The 22,333-nt window shown below is 35.7% G+C and overlaps 1 protein-coding gene across 1 annotated transcript in view; it reads left to right on the forward strand.

The window, feature by feature from the left end:
- The window catches only part of SBF2 (SET binding factor 2), a 282,057-nt gene that overhangs the window by 259,557 nt on the left and 167 nt on the right, over positions 1–22,333 (forward strand). The window contains exons 35-42 of the mRNA XM_086612941.1: positions 1,180–1,365; positions 8,943–9,069; positions 10,447–10,574; positions 12,528–12,761; positions 17,159–17,263; positions 18,763–18,956; positions 19,389–19,476; positions 21,989–22,120. Of these exons, the coding sequence (XP_086469067.1) occupies positions 1,180–1,365; positions 8,943–9,069; positions 10,447–10,574; positions 12,528–12,761; positions 17,159–17,263; positions 18,763–18,956; positions 19,389–19,476; positions 21,989–22,120 (1,194 nt within the window). The remainder of the gene's footprint in view (positions 1–1,179; positions 1,366–8,942; positions 9,070–10,446; positions 10,575–12,527; positions 12,762–17,158; positions 17,264–18,762; positions 18,957–19,388; positions 19,477–21,988; positions 22,121–22,333) is intronic.

Raw genomic sequence — 22,333 nt, forward strand, 5'->3', positions numbered from 1 at the left:
CTTTTTTTTAAAAGTGACTGATAATTTGGTATAACATTAATAACATTGTGTTGTGGCAGCAGAGAAGAAACTAGAATGCATGAATCCTTGCATTCATTTGCAATTTACACCATGAAAGAGTTCCTTAAAATGAATTTTTTCCAAAGATCCTGATGGACTTAGAGTTCTAAGGCTTAGATATAAAATCTGCATTTCTGCATCTGACCATATATAAGAATGAAAGCTGAAAGTTGCAACAACAAATAATTTATCTTTGTAAACATAGTACACTTTAAACACAGGAGGGAAGGAGAGGAATTCTTTCTCTTGCCATTCGCTTTCCATAAATGAAGCTAGGAGACCACACACAGGGAGAAAACTAGATTTGTGCCAAAGTGACTGTAACACCTGCTGCAAGGACAGATCACCAGAACAGATAACTTTGTGAAACAAACTATAAATTAGGTGAAGATCCACTGCCTCATTTAATGAATGCATTGTGGCCACGTAGTTGCTTCATAATTCAGAAGATAAACACAGATATCAGTAATTCTAGTAAATAAAAACTTCATGTGAAGCCAGCATCCTGATACCAGGTAAACAAACTTACGAAAGAATGTTAACATAATTATTGAAATCATTGTCAAACAATGAAGAATAGGGAAGGGAACATACATAGCTGGAAGTGAAAGAAGTCTGTGCTGCATTTTAAAGTCTCCTGAGATGCTGTCTGTAAAAACAGGCTGAAGTTGGCTGATGAGCACCATAGCATGGCAACACTGCAGAAACTCTAAAGTCACCTTCAGGACCAGTTCTTTAACACTTTCTTTTCTGAGGTAGCTGGTACTATTTCATAAAATGTTTATTATCTTTATTTTATTAAGGAAATTGGTTTTATTTCAAATGTAATTTAAATGTGGTAAGCATTATAATGACTTCCAGAATCTATAGTTGCTCAGGTTTGACTTCTACAGATATGGTAAAGTCCCAATTTAATTGAAGCTTTTTCATGTGAGATATTATTTGGTTTGGTTTATAAAAATACTTACTGTATGTGGTAAAATAGTTGTAATTGAGTTTATATGAAGGCTTTTGTTTCCTTGAACTATAAACAGATTATGAAATATTAATATTCACTGACTAAAGTGTTCTTCTACCTTCTGTCACTCTTAACACAATATATGCTGTCTTGTGATCTAGGTAGTTTCTCTGGTGCAGTTACTCAGCGATCCCTTCTATAGGACGCTTGAAGGCTTCCGAATGCTGGTGGAAAAAGAATGGCTCTCTTTTGGTCATAAATTCAGTCAACGTAGTAATCTGACTCTCAATTGTCAGGGTAGTGGATTTGCTCCTGTTTTCTTACAGTTCTTAGACTGTGTGCACCAGGTAAGTCAATCTTTATCTAGATAATTTTACTTTACAAGTAGTATTCCTGAATAAATGCATAGATGCCACTATTTCAGATGTTATAGATAATGATTTGAAAGAAGACTAATAAAACTTCTTTCTCTAGGTTTTATTAAAGTAATGGGTTTCGCCTCAAGAATTGCTGGAATGGTCACCTAGAGGAGACTGACCCATCCACACAAAACAGACTAAGAGGGGTGGTTGGCATTAAGGATCTTTTAGTGTCATTTATGCAGAGATTTCAAATAGAAGTTTTTTAAGCTTAAGACTGGCTTTGGCAGTCTGTAATTTCTTTATTCAGAAGAAGAAATTGACTGATTGTTAGTACAGCGACTAGGCAGTTTTCAATCTTGTGCTTGATTATGAGCTTTGAAGAGGCCCTGTGCTCCATCAGTTCTGGAAACAAGAAGCTGTAAAGCAGGGGGACCTGAGATGTTCTTATTTTTATATACCCTTCATGTTCAGAAGATTAACACCAACAGTTACATGGTGTAGGAAGAAGTTAGGTTAAGAATATTACACTCATTTCAGGTTAATTCTAAAGTCTGTCCTTTTCTTCATTTCAAACCAGTAAATATAAATGCTTTGCAGAGTCTCTGTATGCAAACACAAGATAGGATCTTGCATAGTTCTGCTTGTACATATGTCTTTCTTTTCTCAGTTCTCTCATTTTTCTCACTGAAAAAAGCACAAAAGACTCTGGGACATTATTAACTTGTGTTAAAATTTAAGGATGACAGTGTCTCATGGAAGATGACTGTTAAAGCACCAGCCTTCTTACTGGGAACAGACACTCGTAGTGAATGCTTGCATGAAGTAGACCCTGAAAGAGAAGTCAGCAAGTAGACTTACTCTGCTACCTGAAGCAAAGTCCACAGATTAAATAACTTGCTAAACCAATGAAAAACAATCTTCAGATATGTGTGGGAGACTGACAATGAAAAAGCTTATAAGAAGATGAGTAAAGACTTACTGATGAACATGCTGCAGAAAAGAAAAATGTTGTTTGTGTCCCAACGTTAAACACCATTACCCGTCATTATTGCTGTCTTCAAGTTAATAAATCATATACTTGGAATTTGGTTCAATTCCTACAGGATTCCCCATTAGAAAACTTTAGAAGTATTGGTAACTTCTCCTGTTTCATCAATCTATTTCCCAATGTCTGTGGTCCTCAGGTTAATTTTTATTTAAAATTGGGAGATTTCTCTAAAAAGAATCAGTACTGCATTTTTCATTCAAACAAGTTAATCTACCCAGGTGCCACACTAACTGTTCCTTACAGTAGCTTAAGGTTATTGCTCCTTTTGTGAAGTAGAAGAAACAAATTGTTGGTTGCAATGGCTGCAACAGGACAGAATAGCCATGTCTTCTAGTGCTGAAACCCATCTGCTTGGTGGTTCATTCAATTCTGTGCATAAATCATTTGTCTGGTGCTGTATTCTCTCTGCTGTCAAATATCTTCTCCAAGCTTTATTGAGCTGACTGGATAACATGATCTATTACTGGAATGGAGTAAACCTACGTTTGATTTCAAGCAGTAGTGTAATTTTGAAGTGAGTTCCTCCAGCATCTCCCCTTACCATTTGTTGATGATGTGTTGATGCATGTGTACTAGATTTTTCTTGAAAGAATTTAACTCAAAAGTTCTGCTTCAGGTATGTACTAAATGCTCACCAGCTCTTGAAAGGATCTGAACCAATAATTTATTATTTAGCTTAAAACCATGGGGGTCATCAATGTACAATGAGGTCATCAACTCAATTGGACTAAATCTAGTCCAAAGTAAAACAACAAATGTGTAGTATAGCTGCAGGGACCTCAGCACCAGCTGCTTCAGTCTGTCTGTTCCTTTTGCTCTGAATTACTTGCTAATGTAGAAGTAGCCTGTATCCTGTTTCTGACCCTGGAAACACTTTGCTCCAGTTTCACTGTAATAAATCTTAGAAAGCTGGCATAAAGGAAAGCAAGGAGATTATCCACGCATACTTGTATTTTTTTTCTCTAGTCCAGAGATCACACAAACTTTGGAAACAAATGGGTTATCCTAAACAAAGATAAAAATTAAATTCAAGGATTTTGGTTTATTATCATAAAATAGAATGTACCATGTTTTCTTCATGGCAAAATTCTTGGTTTTTCTTTAAATTATGTTTAACACAATCTGCAGTTCTAAGAACATGGAATAATGGATTGTCATCTTACTGGCTTTAAAAGTTAGGATGAAATGTAAAGTGGCATAAATCCCTGCTGTTAGCAACTGTCAGATATGGTTTTGCCTCAAGCTGCAAGGTGCCTAAAATACTCCTACTATATGTGTGAACGTGTCAAGAAAACAGAGGAATGTCGCCTTTGTGATTCATCTCAGATAGCAGCTTTGATGCATGTCACTAGGTGTCTGACTCTTCTCTATCTTTAAGAGGCAATATAAGGTATACAAGTTATTAACAGATACATTTTACAGAAAGATCTGTATTTTCTGGTTTTTGATCTTAGGCTGTGTCCACATTCCCTGGCTGCAGCAATATCAGGAGAAAGATTACCTACTGCAGGCCATCTGGAGCTATTCATCACTTCTCTGGTGGAGATACCACCCTTCCAGTTTGTTAGCTAAGGGGTTCATGTGAGCCTGCCTGCTTTTTCAAATCAAAATGGTAGAAAAAAATATGGTAGAAAAGACCATCTTATTTTGATGAGTGTGGATTTAGAAGCAGTTATGCAGGTCAATCTGAAGGAGGCAGTAACTTCTCATGAGGAATGATAGGGCTGTCTAGGGGTAATAATCTTCTCAACCAGTGTGATCTTCAGCAAAGAAAGGACATGGGAACACAGCTTTACTGCATAATCAGTGTAATATAGATCATATAGATTTGTCTATTACTAGAAATAAATCTTTAAGCCAAATTACTTATAATGTTATTTAGAATGCAACTCTGAGTAAGTTTTCTAGAAATAGCCTTATGAAGATTAGTCTTCTAACTCATGATGGCATAGTATTAACTTACCAAATTCTAACAGTATGGCTTTAAACTCTAGGGAAATTACTTTTAAACTTAGATTAATGGTTGAAGTTTCAGAGGAATTTGCTAAGCAAAATAAATTTACTTAACATTTGTACTTGAATATTTCTGTTAAGTTTCATTGGTTTCTGTGCAACTTGTTAGACAATCACAGAATCCAAATAGACTGAAACTTGACCTTGAAGTGTAATATATTGTGATCATTTTTTAAAAATTACCCATTTTCTGGGAATAAACATGTAGTCCTTTCAAAATATTTTTAACCATTACAGTCTCAACATACTAGGTGCAGTAAGAAAGTCATCACAGAGCCAGTATGTGCATTAAGTATCATGGGTTAAACTAAAGATACAGAGAGAACAAATGAAGCAGTGATTCCTAAATTAGAACTGCATCATCTTGTAAAAAGTCATTGTTTGTGCCAATATCTCCAGGTGTCAGCTGAATTATTAGTGCAAAATCATTCTTTCACAATAGCAGCATCTGGCAGATGGTGTCTCTGCTTCTAAGAAGACTTGAGTTTATGAAAGTGATGTCAATGCAGGAAGTTTTTATTATTTTTCTTCTGTATCTATTTGGTAATTTTTAAAATATAATTAAAACTGAATGATTTTCTATAACTGACTTATTTTGAGCTCAATAAGGAGCTCTGTTACAGCACCCTGTGTAAGAGGAGGTGAGCATGCTATTCCCATGGTAGACGTATTCAGTTATTCCAGTGTTTGCAGGGGTAGCCTCTTAGTGATTTCTACCTCAGGACTTTTTGGAGTACTGCATTTCTTGTGTAAACTAAGTAAATATTGATATATAATGGGATTACAAAACCAAAATATATTGGAAAACCGAGGAATGCTGATAAAAGTGTAATATTATTAAATACATTTAGGAGATATTTAAGTTCTTTGGGAAAATAGTGATTTGAAAAAGAATTCTAAAATACTGAGTTTCTCCAATTATAATATTAGAAACACCTGTCAGTTTACTCAGGTTTTCAATGTTCATATATTATGGAGATTAAGTACTTTAAGAGATGATGCAGTTGTAATTTTAGAAGATATCCTGTCCCTGCAGGCTTACCTTTCTAGATGATGTGTGTTGAAATTGTAAAGTACAAAACATTGCTTCTAATTTACAGGTAAATTTTGAGTATATCCCTTAAAATCAATGAATTAACTGAAATGGCACCAAAGAGTTATCAGAGAGAAACCAGCTGTATTTACCCTCAGCCTAAGTGATTATGTTGCCTACAGTAATAAAAATATCTCTTTTGTGTTTAATTGCTTAAATGAATACAAGTATTTTCTCCTATGCTAAATTTCTAATTTATCGCTTCTGATGTTGGATCTGTATTTTATCAGGAGCTTTTTTAGCGTGATAGCTCAGCCTTGTTTTAAATCTTGCAAATTGCACTGCAGCTAAACAAATCATCAATAACAGTAGTCACTTCTCCTGGCTGTGGCATCTTTCCCATCTCCAAGTGTGCTGAAATCGGCCACAGACGTTAAAACACAGACAACGACTACAATATCCACCTTTATTAAACAAATGTTTTAGGTGATACTTGTTCTCACTTAAAAAGTAAATTTTATTGTAACTTCTAGTTACCTGTAGTTCCAGAAATCTTGGAAATGGGATCACTCACAACACCTAGATCCATGACAGGATTTTAGTAGCAGCTTATGCTTGTAGCTCTTCAAATGTATTAAAATAATTGGAACATGAGTAAAAATTAGGACCTTGTGTAAGTCTTGTCAAATAGCAGAATGTAGCTTTTCCTTCTTATAACATATTAAAAAAAACCTTTTCCTAACACAAGGTAGAAAATGTATACTAAACTGCTTGTATATGTGTTTATAAACGTTTAAATGCACACTCATATGCAGAGGTGTTTGTGTTTCAGCCAAAAAGTACATTATGTGATTTTTGAACAGAATTAGTGAACCCTGATTATATTTTAATGTAATATATGCCAGAAAAAAAATACTTTCTTTTTTATAAGGAAACCTACAAAGTTACTTTGTTTATGAAGTTGAACTCTTGAATTTATTATAGAAAAAATTTTGCTTAGCTTTATTCTTACAAAGCAGTGCAGGAATGTAGTCCTTTGTATCAAGGGAGAAGCGGGGATAAAGTATCTTAGCATGTTAAATGCCTGGCCACAAGCTAATATTGATTGAGATACGATCACAAATTCTCTGACTGAAATGCTGTGTATATGTTTATAGGTCCTTTCAAAGGCTTTTCCTGTCACTGTTACATGTTTGGTAGAGAACCTTTCCTTTCATAGATTTCTAGGTTGGAAAAGACCTTAGAGATCATAGAGTCCAACCGCCCCTAATCCCCATTAAACCATATCGCTAAGTAGATCATCCACCCTATTCTTAAACACATCCAGGGATGGGGACTCAACCACCTCCCTGGGCAGCCTATTCCAGTGGCTGACAACCCTTTCAGAGAAGAAATACTTCCTAACATCCAACCTGAATCTCCCCTGACTAAGCTTATACCCATTTCCTCTTGTTCTATCACCCATCACTAATGTAAAGAGCCCTTCCCCCACCTCCCCACCATCCCTTCTCAAGTATTTATAGGCCGTAATCAGGTCTCCCCTCAGCCTCCTCTTCTCCAGGCTAAACAGCCCCAACTCCCTCAGCCGCTCCTCATAAGTTTTATTTTCCAGCCCCTTGACCAGTTTAGTCGCCCTTCTTTGGACTCGCTCCAGGAGCTCAATATCTCTCTTAAAGCGAGGGGCCCAAAACTGGACACAATATTCCAAGTGCGGCCTCACCAGTGCCGAGTACAGGGGCAGGATCACTTCCCTATTCCTGCTGCTTACACTATTCTTGATACATGCCAGTATCCCATTGGCCTTTTTGGCCACCTGGGCACACTGCTGGCTCATATCAAGCCGGTAGTCAACCAGCACCCCCAGGTCCTTCTCCGCCAGGCAGCTCTCCAGCCACTCTTCCCCGAGCCTATAGCGATGCTTGGGGTTTTTATACCCCAAGTGAAGGACTCTGCACTTGGCCTTATTAAAGCTCATGCCATTGGCCTCAGCCCAACGATCCAGTCTGTTCAAATCCCTCTGAAGGGCCTCCCTACCCTCGAGCAGGTCGACACAGCCTCCCAGCTTGGTGTCGTCCGCAAATTTACTGAGGGTACATTCAATCTCCTCAACCAGGTCATTGACAAAGATGTTAAACAGAACCGGACCCAGCACTGAGCCCTGGGGAACCCCACTGGTGACCGGCCTCCAGCCGGATTTAGCCCCATTTGCCACCACTCTTTGGGCCCGGCCATCCAGCCAGTTTTTAAGCCAAAGGAGGGTGTGCCTTCTAAATGAATATTTGTTTGCTTTATTTAGCTGGTTGTTTGTTTTTTTTTCAGCTGGTACATGTAAAAATCTAAACATCAAGGAGCTTCAAGTAGTTTAATACTAGTTTATATAAGTTTCAAAAAATACCATTTGTCTCTTGAGGAACTGATAAGTAGAGATTAGAGAGAAAACATGAAATGGGAAAATTAGAGTGATGGGAGTGCAAAACACAAGACATGGGAAGATTGCAGAACTAAAGGTGTATTACAAGTTTGATGTGAAGTTAGACAAAGCACAGTGGGACATATTTCAAATGTGAAATTCAATCAGCAGTTTCTTTTCTTATTGCAAACTGTACATATTTCCATTGTAATTGCGAATTTTCAGTTAATTACCATGCTTAATTCTGGAAATAAATATCACAATTCATGAACTTACTTGAAAAGTCAATTTTAAATTTGAAATTAACACATGAAATTTCTGGGAGCAATATCTTCTCAAGGATTAACTTTAGAATCTTGAATTTTATATGGATATCAAGTATAAATATAATCAGTAATTAACACTAAAAATTTTTGCCATAGATACTAAGCTTCATGCTTAAAAATCTTACGCCAGGCTCTTTCTTGATAGTATTCAAGAGGAAACAATTGTGAAGAGCCAACTATCCCACATTGCTGTACTCTGATTGTCTTCTTAAATATTTACTCTCAAGTCGTGGAGACATTCACTGAATTAGATAGATCCCAAGCCTAAATGAGGATAACAATATAAGATGTTATATTGTTTTTACTGTTTTAAAAGAATAAAGGCAAGACACGTCAGTACGCTTTTCTTTTTTTTCAAACCGTAATATTTTGGTGCACGTTTTGAAAAGGAAGAAATATGTATGGCCTAGGAAGTACTTCAGAAATTATCTGTTTCAGTAATGGTGGACGGAATATCATTTGCAGCATTACCTCTGTACATGTCTGCTACATTGGGTTCTAAGCAATAACAAGAAGTCTGCTGCAAAAGCTTCCAACTGAAGTTTGATTTCCAGCCATATCCAGGAGTAGTATCTTTGCCAATGAAGTTATGTGGTGTCTCATGAATTATCATAAAAGATTTATATCCAGTTTGATTACTTTGAAGAATCCTGGGTTTTGTGCAGAGTATAATACTGCTTATTATACAGTACACCCTGTCTGCTCTGACACATTTATTTATTTTTTTTTTAGATTCATAACCAATATCCAACAGAGTTTGAATTCAATCAATATTATCTGAAGTTTCTGGCTTTTCATCATATATCAAATCGATTTAAAACATTTCTTCTGGATTCAGACTACGAAAGACTAGAACACGGTATGTCTGATGTTTGTTTGTTGCATATTGGCTTTGTAGTTGTCAGTATTTTTCTCATCAATATTTGGTCTACAAAAATTTGCCTAGTTTGAGATGGTCCAGTAATTGCATGGTGATGATGTAATGAATTCTGTTTCAGGAATATAAAGCAAAATGGAGGTGAAGAACATGTAGAATTTTCTGAATGAATAATTCCTCAGCCAATCCACTGATGAGACAGACTAAGAGAAAGTGAAAGAAATTAGTGCCATGCCTTAGGTTTTTTTAGCAATTTATCCACATGGTTCCGTTTTCCCTACTAAATACCTTATTTTAACAGAAACAAAGTCCTTGAGAATCCTTCAGAGAGTGCATGAGGTTTCAGGAAAGGAAAGCATTTCCATCTATTATCTCTCACTTCTTCCTCTAGCATTCTCTTCAGTGTTTCTCTTCTTTTTATTTCTTTTTTACTCCATCTGTCATGTGCAACCTTACTGATTCCAAGGCCTTAGCTACCCTCAGAGCCCTTTTAATAAGACTTCACAACCTCAGTTGAGGCTGTGCTTGGAACTTGTTCACTAGGCAAAACATTTAAGTGTTCTGAATTTCACTGCTTTGTGAGGTGTTTCTCATGGCGTATTGTCAATTTTAATGCTTTTCTTAAGAACTGTGGTAACTGTGGAATGGACTAAACTGGAGCAACCATTTTATTTAAAAAAAAAAAAAAGTTAATTTTGATTATTTACCTCCATTCGAACAATAGCAAGAAGTTGGAGTCAATGACTTCCTGTGGTTTCTTCCAACCTGGATTGTTACATGGATCTACAGTTGAGGGAGGCAGAGTTGTTTATTAGTAGTAGCTTGTTTTCAAATACCATTTAATGCAATATAAAATCCTATTTCCAGTAGTCTTTGGGTAAAATACATGTCCTTCTAAAGCAATTTCAGATAGCACAAATCTATGGCTAACTTATTTACACTACCTTGATTTGTTTTCCCTGAAATGAGTTAGCAAGTAATTTCAGGTGCAGCTGGTACCTTGGGTAGTGGGGGACAGAATCGTTTAGCAGGGCTTAGTGGTCTGCTGAGTCAGCATAGCTGCAGGCAGAAAGGGACATTCATAAATACACTCAAGTGTTTCAGTAAATTTCAGAGCAGGTTTATAAATATATACGCTACTGAATATTTTTTCGTACAAAATTGATATTCTTCCAGTTTGTGGCAGAGTGGCAGTTGCACGGTGTGGCAGTTGTTTCATCAAATACAATCTCTTGTTGCAATGACATTTGATAGTAGATTTTACTATACATTTAGTCTGTGAAATTCCTTTTGGCTATGCGTTAGTGTTTGTTATGTATAATCATAAAGCCGTCTTTTTGCTGCTGTTATTTTCACTAGGGACATTGTTTGAAGATAAAGGAGATAAACATGCCAAAAAAGGAATTTGTATTTGGGAATGTATTGAAAAGATGCACAAAAGGAGCCCTATTTTCTTCAATTACCTCTATGCTCCTGCTGAAATAGAGGTAAGATTTAAAAAAACAAACAAACAAACAGATGTCTTGTTATTCTGAGTGATTCCTTGAGTACATTTTGATATCCTAATTGTTCTCAACTGAATTAAGCATTTGGCGGACAAAGTTAACCTGCCTTCTTTGGTTAGAGCAGTACCTCACAGGGTTGTATTCTCAGTCATCTTAGTTGTGGAAATGTCATTTAAACAGTCAAATTCTGGACTGTGTATTTATGCATCTCACTGAGCTAAATTAGTATCTTTGGTTTCATTTAACTATATGAATGATTACAGAAATGATTGCAAAGTTTGCACAGATTCTTTAAAAAAAAAATTACATACTGGAAACCATGGTTTTGGGGAAATGAGTGTAGAGTCACAAAAGGACACATTTCATAACTATTTGATGGAATCACATGATCTATATCACTGTCTCATATGATAATATATGTCCATTGGATTGGACTGTGTCTTGAATAATTATATAAAATTCACAGTACGCTTGCCCTTATAGAATTCTGTAATAGCTGGGGAAGAAGCAGTCAAGATATCTCAGGAACAGCAAGAAAAGGGTGCTGTTCTTACTGTAGTTCTGGAGACAAGGCTGTTTTAAAATGTTCCTGCCATCCACTGCACCACAGATGTTCATTCCTGTGTTAGTCTCTCTTGCTTTGGTAGATCATTTGTTTGCATTTCTGTCCACTGCTGGTCACCAGAAAACATAATGACGGGACAGTCTCCACTGTCTCGGAGGCCATGGCGCCACTGATATTTTTGTTGGTCTTTCTTGGTTTTGCTTTTTCCTCAAGTTGTTTCACCACATTGTATCTTAGGATACGTAGCACCTTGCACTCAAATCTGCTATATAAAATGACCTCATTTTGAAAAAAGGAGAAAAAAAAATATTTTTTTCTTTAAGGTATTCTGGGTCTGCATCAGATCACTATTGCAGTCAACAGTTCAACCCCTTTCAACACACACACACACACGCGCCACACACTTATACTCAGCTAATGAAGTGGTGGTGCAAGAGGGAGGAGGGAGAAAACAAAAGGGTGACTTTCAGTGGATAAAAAGTACTTCAGCTGTCTTTGTTTTAGAGAAACGTCTATTTTCTCTGTAGAACCGTCACTGTGGTGAATTTGGAGCTTGATGGGCTGCCTGTTCACTGTGTGTTCTATCTATTTTGCTGTAAGCAGTAGCCTGATTAGTAAGCAATCAGAAATAGCTCTTGATATTTTGATAGTGTTTTCTTTCTCTTTTTTAGGAGAAACTAGTTTTCCTCATATGAAATGGCGTCATAGTAGCAGAATTAGTCATAATAGTAGAACTAGTCATTATGACTGAGCATCACTCTTCAGACTTTAAAATTACCTGTTCACCTGAGGCAGTAATTCCCTAAGTGCATGCATACCATAAGGTGCATGCAAAGTAAAAGTCCTACCTTATTTTTTAAAAGGAAAAAAAAAATTAATACAAAGTGGTCCGTTTAAAAATACTCTGAAAGATCTATGGTCTCTGGCTGCCTACTTTATATTCCTGTGGTTTTTCCAAGTGGCATGTCCACTTATGTTATACAGCTGGTCTCCTTTTTCCAATGGTAGGGAGTCTTGGATTTTCTACTGGGAACAATTGAAGGGTGATTGCTATCGAGTGCCTTTTGTGTCTTTAACAGAAGTCGCAAAGACTGTGAGTGTACCAATTGCATATGCTGAATTAGAGTTCTTGGTAGGAACCTAGTTTAGTAAAAGGATAAAAATGAGCGGTATGTTCTGAAAGCTAGTATTAATTTTAGGTTTTGATCTGACTGAGCTAAGATCTTGCTGTGGAAATTATCAGACTGTAGCACTACTCACCAGTGCAATGTACCGTTCAATTTAGAATAATGTAGAAATATAAGTATTGTACTGTATTGTAACTCAAAGACTGCCTTTCTGTCATTATAATAACACTTTGTTTCAAATAGGCACTGAAACCAAATGTAAGTATGTCCAGCCTCAAAAAGTGGGATTATTATGTAGAAGAGATTTTGGCTACAGGTCCTTCCTATGATTGGACCATGGTAACTGCAAAATGCAGTGTTTCAGAGGAAACTGACCAAATGGATGGTTCACTCTCTCAGACTAAGAGGAAAATAGTATGGCCATGTTATGATGATGTTAAAAAAATACAACCTGATGCCATCAGCAGCCTTTTAAATGTAAGTACATGTGTTACACAGAAAAAAAGTTCTCTTACGTGCATGAAATTCATATTTACTTTTTATTTAAGTTACTGCCTTATAGATAGACTTATTAAAAGGATCATGATAGATATCAAAACAGATATTTAGTAAAACTGTCTGGTTGATCTTGAGAAGCAATGATTTATCTGGGAATCAGTCAGACTTCCTGCAAAGCTTATGTTGTTCTGAATGAACACTTTTCTGAGAGTACACTTTAATAGTAGTAGATAACTATGAGAAAGGCAGTCATGGATTCATTTTTTCACTGTCTTTTTAAAATAATAAGGTAGGTAGCATAATAAATTTTTAGGTTGCCTTTTATAAGTAATGCAGGAACTGTTCTTTTAATTTGGGCAAATGTTGAATCTACCTTTCTTGTCCTCTTTCTACTCAGTTTAAAGTAGATGTCTGGTAAAATGACAAAGACTCAGATTTCTAGACAGATCAGAAAACAGAATCTGACATTTCTTGATTTTAACAAGTGGGAGGCAGATACACAAACATAAACTGAAAATCTTGGTCCAAATTTCTCAAAAAAGCTTTCCATGATTGCTCTTAGTTTATTCTTGTTTACTAAGACCAAACTGGTCAATTTAGATTCTTCAGAATGTTTGATGCTTGAAATAGATGCTTGATTTTGACTTTTTTGGTTTTGGGCTCATGTAGGCTGCTTAAGTTTTGTCCTTTTTTCATTAGAAGATGAGAAAGGATCCCATTCTCATGATAATTGTTGTAGTTGTTTAGAATGATTTAACATCTGTATTTTCTTAAATGTTTGTTCATTGATTTTAATTAACAGTCCTAATATTTAGATTATCGTCTTAATTGATAGTGCAGGAAAATGACAAGGGCATTCTTCACTTCCTGAAGCTATTGTTTCAAGCCACATGCATATTCAGATACACATCGCTATGTACAGGTTTTATTTTGAAAACTATTCGCAGACTTTATCTTATATTAAAGCTGGCATTATGGAGTTTAATATTGCAATGCTTGGAAAATTGGGATACGCTGTGGATCCCCAAACTCCCCCGAATCAAAGGTGATTTTTAGCAAAGTCTTAAGGCAGGAAGTTTCTGAATGGATTTGAGTCCTTAAGGATAGACTTGCTTTTGCTAGACAGTTGGCTTTATTCTGGCACGTTCTTCAAATTTTTTTGGTCCATTCCTTCCAATCATAAATGATCAAACAGGAACAATGCCCAATTTAAAAAAAAAGTAATAAAATAATCACTTGTAAAACTCCCCTTGGCTCAAAATAAGATAGCCAGAACTTCGCAGAGTTTATAATTTCACAAATGCAAAGAAAGAGCAGCCTCTCAGCAGGGGCCATATCAGAGATTCTTTAGCAAAAAAACAGGGCACTTTTGTATCAGGTAACTAGAGGCCAGAAGTACATCAGGAATATAGCAACAATGTTCTTCGGCATTTCTTCCCGGGGTAGATGCCAAACTATCCATATCCACAACTGTGAGAAACTGCCATATAACAGGGAAATTAGCCATATTATATTCCAAAGATATGTGGGTCAGGTTTTATAGAGTTTAAATGTTATTTGTGAATTAGATTATAGTAATAAAAGATAGCAATGGAGAGGAACATTTGGAAAACTTTGAAGAGGTTGTATAAAGGTTACAAAAATATTCTTCTAAGTTTAAAAAGCAAAGTGAACTTTCCTTTAAAACAAGTTGTTAATTTAGGGCTGTTGCTGATGTAGGAGAAGGACCTCTCTTTAATCATAAATCCATTGAGAATGTGTTGGTATCCAAAAAATGATTGAACTGAGACCATATTTAGCAATGGTAAATTTTTAGGGAAGATTGATTCTCCCTTAGTTTATAATGATAAGCCCAAATTTGTTTATTCTAAATATACTTTTCAGTTGAAAACTTGATAGCGTGCTTCAGGTTGTAAAGCTGAAACAGAGAAGTTATTGAGTGTCTTAACTCAGAATTTTCCTTGGTAGAATGTGATGCTCTTCTATTAAGAGCAAAAGGTGTAATTTTTTAGCAGTGAATGTTCTTATGTGTTTTGGGTACATAACAGTCCACCTCTAAGCAGAATTATATGAATTTCTAGTCTCAGGACTTCCAAAACAGGGTGCTCTGTCACAGTCGAGACAGATCACTAGTGTATGACTTTGTCCAGGTTGTTTTACGTGTGCAGAAACACACTGTAGATACAAAAAAGGTGATCAGTCTCCACAGTTCTGGAATGTCTGCAGTTAACTCCTGTCTGTACTGCTCAAATATTACAAAGCAGATTACTCAGCACATACATCGTTTGAAAGGCAGAGTAGTGCTAATTGCTTGTAATTACTAATTTCAGAAAATGGATATTCATACAATTGTATTTGTTGTAACTTTTCTTTTTATACTTATTGACTTCTGCTCCCATAAGTCGAGACAAACCGGAAAACGAAATTTAAAGAATTTTTCTTTCAAGGAAATGCGGCTACTCATAGTCCATTCCACACATGGAAGGAAAAAAATCTGACGTTTTCAGTAAAATTTAAAACTCAAGGGGCAAGACTAAATCTTAGTGATTTATTGCCATGTAAGTTTTTTACATGGGGTTTATTAAAGCAGAATTTATTCCTAACTTGTCAGGTTAAACATAGGACATTGTTGAAAGTTTTTCATTTTAAGTTCTGGAAGCACTACTCATTGTAGAGCCAAAAAAGAAGGAATGTGACCCAGTTGCTAAGTAACAAGTTTCAGTTACTTCAAGATTCTGCAAAGACTCATACTCAGAAGTCAAGACTAGGGCAGAAAGAGAATGATCAGATTAAAACCTGACTAACTTTTAGCACTAAAGAGCTTGTATACTTTTGCGGCAATTTGGAAAGCCTTCTACATAAAAAGTCTGTGGTAAATTGATTCAGTTGTATGTATCCCATCAGGAAGCATTTCATGCTCAGCACTTTGAAAGAGGAAGAAGTAGTCTAGAGAAGCCTTTAGTCTGGCTTGTGTTCACCATTCCTGCTTTTTGTATCTACCTATGAAGATTCTCCAAACAAAACTATTCTGGTTTTATTTCTTGGCAGGAAGAGTCACATAATATTTAATGTATATGTGGCTTTCAACTACCTTCAATATTTAAAACTTTTGGTTTGATTCTTGCTGTTAAGTCAGATTTCTTACATCTAGTTTTACTTTTGAATTTCCTAATTCACCTTCATCAAGGAAGAGTTTGTAGAAATATTTTGTTCCTGTTAACACTGTCAAATACTGGCTTTTTATTTTCACTTCAGGGTTCAAAATTTAGTTCAGGAGTTAATTTTCTGGTCAAAATATTTTTTTACCTTAAAAACATAGTAATTTTCTGTAAGTCTTTCAATCAATAACAGTTTCCTGAAGAAATTGTCATTCTAAAAGATCAATAGGAGTTGGAGTATATTACAAAATGTACTTTAATCGTTTGGTATAGTAGAACTAAATAAAGTCAGAGATTTACTGTCTCTACTTTGAAAATAAATGTCTTCGCTTTTAGTTGGCTTTTATATAGCATAGGAATTCTCTGTCCTATCCTATGGCAATTTTTTTGTCCCATCATCAATTCTTAATTGGATTTGCAATATCGAGTTTTTAATTAGATTCCATTAAGAATAAGATTTTCATAACAATGTAGTTGTTGAAAGTAAAAATACGGAAAGGAAGCATGGCAAGGATTGTGGACCACACATCAAAGTAATGACAAATGTATCGATGAGTGTTCATAAGTAAACATAAACTAATGAAATTGCCTTTTTTTACTTAACTTTGCATGCACTGTCTTATTAACAGGAAATAACCCTAACTGGAGGTTATCGACATTAGGTCATATTCCCAAGTTCCACAAGAACATGTTGTTACAGTTTGGCATCCAAATTGAATAAATCTTTCTGTTCCTTCTTTTATTACAGCTCTGTATCACATTTTATAAACCAGGATAAATGTTAATACTGGCAATGTACAATGTTGGTGTCACTGCACAGAATTTGTAAATATTTTTATAAAATTTAGCCTATCCTTATCATTGTCATGTTTCTATTATGGCAATTGGTGTTGAATTTTGTGTGTTCAGGAGAATCGGCGGCGAACTGAAAGCATAATGGCTCCCTCACCCTATGATGTGAAAGAAGAATGATGTGGCTGATGCTGTACTTGATTGCCTTTGATTCCTGAGTCCGGCTGATTTCAGTTTATAGCTGGATGACAGAAGTTTTTGTACTTTACTTGGCAATATGACCTAAAAGTTTCCTGTGTAAAAATATAGACTAGAAAATATATTTTATTTTAAAATGATTATATAAATGGTTATATAAGAATGATTGTCAGGAAGTGATCAGTTAGAAATGTTTATATTTAAGAAAACCCTTGTTATTTGTTTCAGGAAATTGAAAGGTTGGAAAGTAAATTAAATCAGAGCCCAGAAAGGTGGCAGCTTTTATGGGAAAGAGTCAAAATGAATCTAAAGGATGACACTAGACAAGACAATGTAAGTAGTAAAAAACCTCATCCAATAGAGTAATTCCATTCCTCCTGTATAGGCTACCTGGGGCACTGACAAAATCACTGTATTTCTTGGAGTAAAATACTGCTTTTGAAAAATGGAATATGTTGTTCTAACCCATGATACTGGCTCTGTATTTCTACATGTAGAAAAATATATTTATAGTTGTGCTATTTATCTAATTGCTTTTCCAGAGTAGATTAAGGCATACAGACAAACTGAGGATGAGCATTTTACTAATACACACATATATTACTTTATATATTTAAAAGATTCTTCAAGTACAAAAAACTTCAGTTCCTGAAAGCAGAGTTTCAGAGATGAATAAAGATATTTCCATGTCTAAATGGAATTTTGGAGTTGTAGATTCTAGTACAGGTAGGAGGTGTTCATGCTTCTGTTTCCAATTCTTGACTGCGATAAAAAGAATAGCTGACAATATACATATTTTCTAACTGCACTAGGAAGAATGTTAGATACTGCTTTTTGTGAGCTTTCCCTATACCAGCTCAAGACCTTGCCCCATCCCTGGAAGTGTTCAAGGCCAGGGTGGATGAGGCTTTGAGCGACCTGCTGTAGTGGAAGGTGCCCCTGCCCGTGGCGGAGGGGTTGGAACTAGATGATCTTTGAGGTCCCTTCCAACCCACACCATTCTGTGATTCTATGACTTAAATCTTCAGCTTCATGTGCTTGTTCAAATTTACCAGCCTCCATGCAGTGGTTAGTCCACAGCACTACTTTGTTATTTGTCCTTTGCTCTCAGGAAAGCAATGTATTTTATGTCTGTCAGAGTCATTCAAGTTCACTTTATATCGTAGACAAATTCAAGATTAAAGAAGTTTTATCCTAGCAAAGCAGAGGATTTTTTTTGTTGAATTTGAAGCAGAAATGAAAATGCAAGTATAAATATGCCTGATATCAGTCTCCTGTCCTAGCTGTATTTAAGGATTCTCAGATAAATGCAATAGTTAAAGGTCAACCCCAAAGAACTCTATCTCTAGGTTGCTGTCATTTAGATTAAGATCAAACTCAGGATCCGTGTTGTTCCAGGTTATTGAGATTTTACTAAAATTATTTGCATCTATAAATTAGCTCTTGGAAACTGCACTCTTTTTCCTTCCCTTTCCTTCCTTCTCTATGAAATTAGGGAAATTTATTGTATCCAGCTGTCAGACTAGTTCTAGATGCTTCTGAGAAAGCAAGGGAAACATCGTTCAATATTATGTCACTGGAGTATACAAGGCTCTTCGGAAATACTGATTTCTCACACCATGTGAACTCTTCTGCTTACAAAATGCATTGAGTTACCATCCCTGTGACTTCTTTTCTGAGGGAGCACTGACTTGTATTATGAAGATTACTTTGGCCTCATAATAATTCACAACTTAGGTGGTGTACCACGTATTATCGGTATAATATTGAGACAATCTCACAATGCAAGACACGTTGCATTACCTTTTTTCTTTTATTTTCATCTTTTGTAGCTCCGGAGACATCCCTCTGGCTCCTCAGGGATGATGTCAGCTAATCTACATTCCTATCAAAAGAGGTCTCTGTTGGAAATACCTGACAGTGGGCTGGGTGAGGAACAGAGTGCAAGCATCTCTCCCTCTAATGGAGTAGATAGAAGAACAGCTACGTTATACAATCACTTCACATCAAAAAATGATGAAAATAGGTAAACTGAATAATCACGGAGTATTTATGAACCTTGTATTAAATTGGTACAAGTCTTGGCTGTAGGAAAAAAAAAAAAAAGAAATGTTCATATGCACAGAATGCTTTGTGACTACTTTATTCCTTCTTTGTGGTTTTGGTTACATTTAGTTGTCTTGATGGGTGGGCCTCTATCTCCTAGCAGTATCTTTCAATCTCCCCCTTTATATGCACAGCGAATTGTAGCTGCACATTTAATGCACCCAAAGCACTCAAACAGTGTGTGTCAGTGTATCACAGTTACCAATAACTAAATTCTTGCTTTAAAACTAAGTTGTTTTACTGCAGTAAAAGAAATGTTTGAATATGTATGTCGTCATTTAGGGGCTTTTATATATCATCAGCGTTCATATTATGGAATCACATTACCATTTGTACTTTCTGTACCTTTCAGATCTTTCGAAGGTACGTTATACAAAAGAGGAGCTTTACTAAAAGGTTGGAAACCTCGATGGTTTGTGCTGGATGTGACAAAACACCAAGTAAGCCCTTTTCAGATAATGGATATTTTTTTTATGACTAGTTTGCTGCTTTTTTATTTAGTAGGTTGGTATAGATTGATTTTACAGATATTAGTAATGATTATTTTCACATGCAGTGTGTGTGTCTTGCATCATTACAAACTATATATCTGTGTTATCTTGTGCACTTGTAGCTGATACAGCATTCTGAATGGACAGAGGGTTTGTAGTGTTTTAGTTTTTTTAAAACAGCGGTAACTGTTTAGCATATAATCATAAAAGACTTCTTGGACTGGAAGTCATGCTTTATTGTTTGGGCCCAAACGTTTTTTGTCTGCTGCATACCTCAGGGAAAAAAAAAAAAAAACAGGTAGTGCCTAGGGACGTTTTCTGGGCATTGTGGCATACGAGCAAATTTTTAAAGCACTGCTAACTCTAGAATGTCATTAAGCAATTAAGTGGTGAGCATATTTTGCCCTTTAATATGACCTCTTCAGTTTCCAAGAGAACTAAAAACTCTTTCTGAACTAGAGAGTGAAAAAATTAGACGATATTTCCTAGAGCGCAATTGGGATGCTGAGGGCTAATACAGTAACTGACAGCAAGTTTAATTCAGGTGTTCATGTCGAAACTACAGTAGTTACTGTATGCTCAGTGTATATTTTACAGACTCTCTGTTCCTTAAGCATTTTGCCACGAGCATTTTTCTCTGCAAATGAAAGGGCATTATATACTCTGGAAAATCATAATGTGAGTTGCTTCAGCAGAAAGATCCATTTACCTCACTTGAATTTTAGTGTTTTTCTGTAACCTGTATTTGAGAAAGCTGGCCTGGAATCTCTGTATGAAAGTCTTTTCAAATATGGAGAACAAGATCACAGATTGCTCTGAAGCAAGTTAGAATTTTGTAAATTACTTAAAGTAAGTTAAAATTTCATCTCAAATCTGTATTTCTAAAATCCTGAAATGCCAAGTTCCTAACAGAACAATAATTTCAGGTACCATATATAGGAGTATTTTATATTAGTTATAGTGATGTAAATTTAGTAGCAAAATTATTCATAAATATTCTGACAAATCGTTGTATAGCAAGAAGCACTGAAACCAGAGGAGATCTGCTGGTCTAAGCATTTTACCCAATTTACAATGCATGCTGGAATTCTGCAGTGGAAATTTGTGGTCTCATGTATTTTAAAGAATGTTGGTTCATCAGGCAGTAATCTTCATTGAACCAGATATTCCACACAGTACAGATTGTAACCACTGAGACTGATGTATGTTTTTGTTCAAAAATATTTATTTACTGTAATCAATACACTTTTAAAATATGTAATATAAATAAAGACAGTCATCTTTTTAAATATTAGTTGAGGATTTCTAGATCAGTGTGGTAAGATATCAACCAATGTGCTGATTATAATTTTTCTTCCTGATACACATATTTTGCCCTTTAATATGACCTCCTCAGTTTCCAAAACAACTAAAAACTCTTTCTGAATTAGAGAGTGAAAAACTTAGAAGGTATTTCCTAGAGTGCAATTGGGATGCTGAGAGCATCCCAATTCTTCCTGATACACAGGAAGAATAATTATAATTTTTCAGAAGAAAAAAAATGCTACTACATTTTTTGTATAACCAGATATCCTCCCGAATATCATAGGTGTAGGAGTAATACAGGTCAATCTTAGTTGGAGTTCTGTTTTTTGACCTGTGCTATGAAGGTTTGCTGTACTGGCTTGCACTGATTTATGGGATTTTTACTTTATTTTATTTTTTAAAAGCAAGTATCAGATTTTTCTCTTCTGTAACTTATTTGCCTGTTGAAACTCAGTTTGCAGAGTGTTTAACATTCATATCAAAGTATCTTTGTAAAGGAAAAAAAAAAAAGGCAAGCTTCATTCAACCACTAAGTGCAGTATAGGAAAATGTGAGTTTTCTGTGTAGTTTATAATTATCTAAAATTATACTTAAATTTTTGCTGATCATTTTAAATTCTTGAAATATAGAGAATAAATGCTCTATTAACTCCTTGTTGAAGTAAACTTTCTGTGTTAGTTTCAATGTAATGAACAGTGAGGAGGTGGTTTCTGTTAGAAAAACTGATACAGAATCCTAAGGACCAGGTTCTGCTTTCATCCTTCACCCATCCTCTGCCCAAAAGCAATGCATGACTATTTGAAGCTTCTCTGCTCTGAAACTCTGATGACAAAATGCTCTTCTCCCAACTTCCTGTCTCCACAGGAGCAGATGGTGGAGACTTTGCTATTACCCAGAGATGTCAAATAGAGGATTGGCCAGTTAAAGGCTATTACATTCCCACCATTTTGTACACACCAACCTATGGTTTCTGTTGGTTGTGTCTTAGAAATTTCCCATGTCTGATGTCCTCAGGTTCTAATAATATTTGTGCCTCCCACTCTTAGCCCTCCATGCCCCCAAATTGTATCCAGGAAAAGAGAAGAAGTGGTGAAAGGTGCGTCTAAATAGCATAATTCAATTTTGTTGTGGGTTTTTTTTTTTCTTTCTTGTCCAGCTACGTTACTATGATTCTGGTGAGGATACAAGCTGTAAGGGACACATAGACCTTGCAGAAGTAGAAACTGTGATTCCTGCTTCTCCGACGATTGGAGCACCAAAACATGCAAGTGAAAAAGCATTTTTTGATGTAAGTATATCTGGTCTTTACTTGATCTTTAGCTGAAACTTCTTTTCTTGGTGTGTTTAACCTAGTACTTTCCTTCCTAGGAAGGAGCTGTCATGCCAACTCAAGACAAAAAGATTTTACACAGCTAGCATCTAGCCCTTACTCTCAACAGCAGAAGTTCAAAAAATGTTACATTCAAACCCAATTAGTATACTGAGTGTAACAGTTTAAAGT

Source organism: Tauraco erythrolophus, chromosome 6 (genome assembly GCF_009769465.1).
Source record: "Tauraco erythrolophus isolate bTauEry1 chromosome 6, bTauEry1.pri, whole genome shotgun sequence".
NCBI classification, from domain to species: domain Eukaryota; kingdom Metazoa; phylum Chordata; class Aves; order Musophagiformes; family Musophagidae; genus Tauraco; species Tauraco erythrolophus.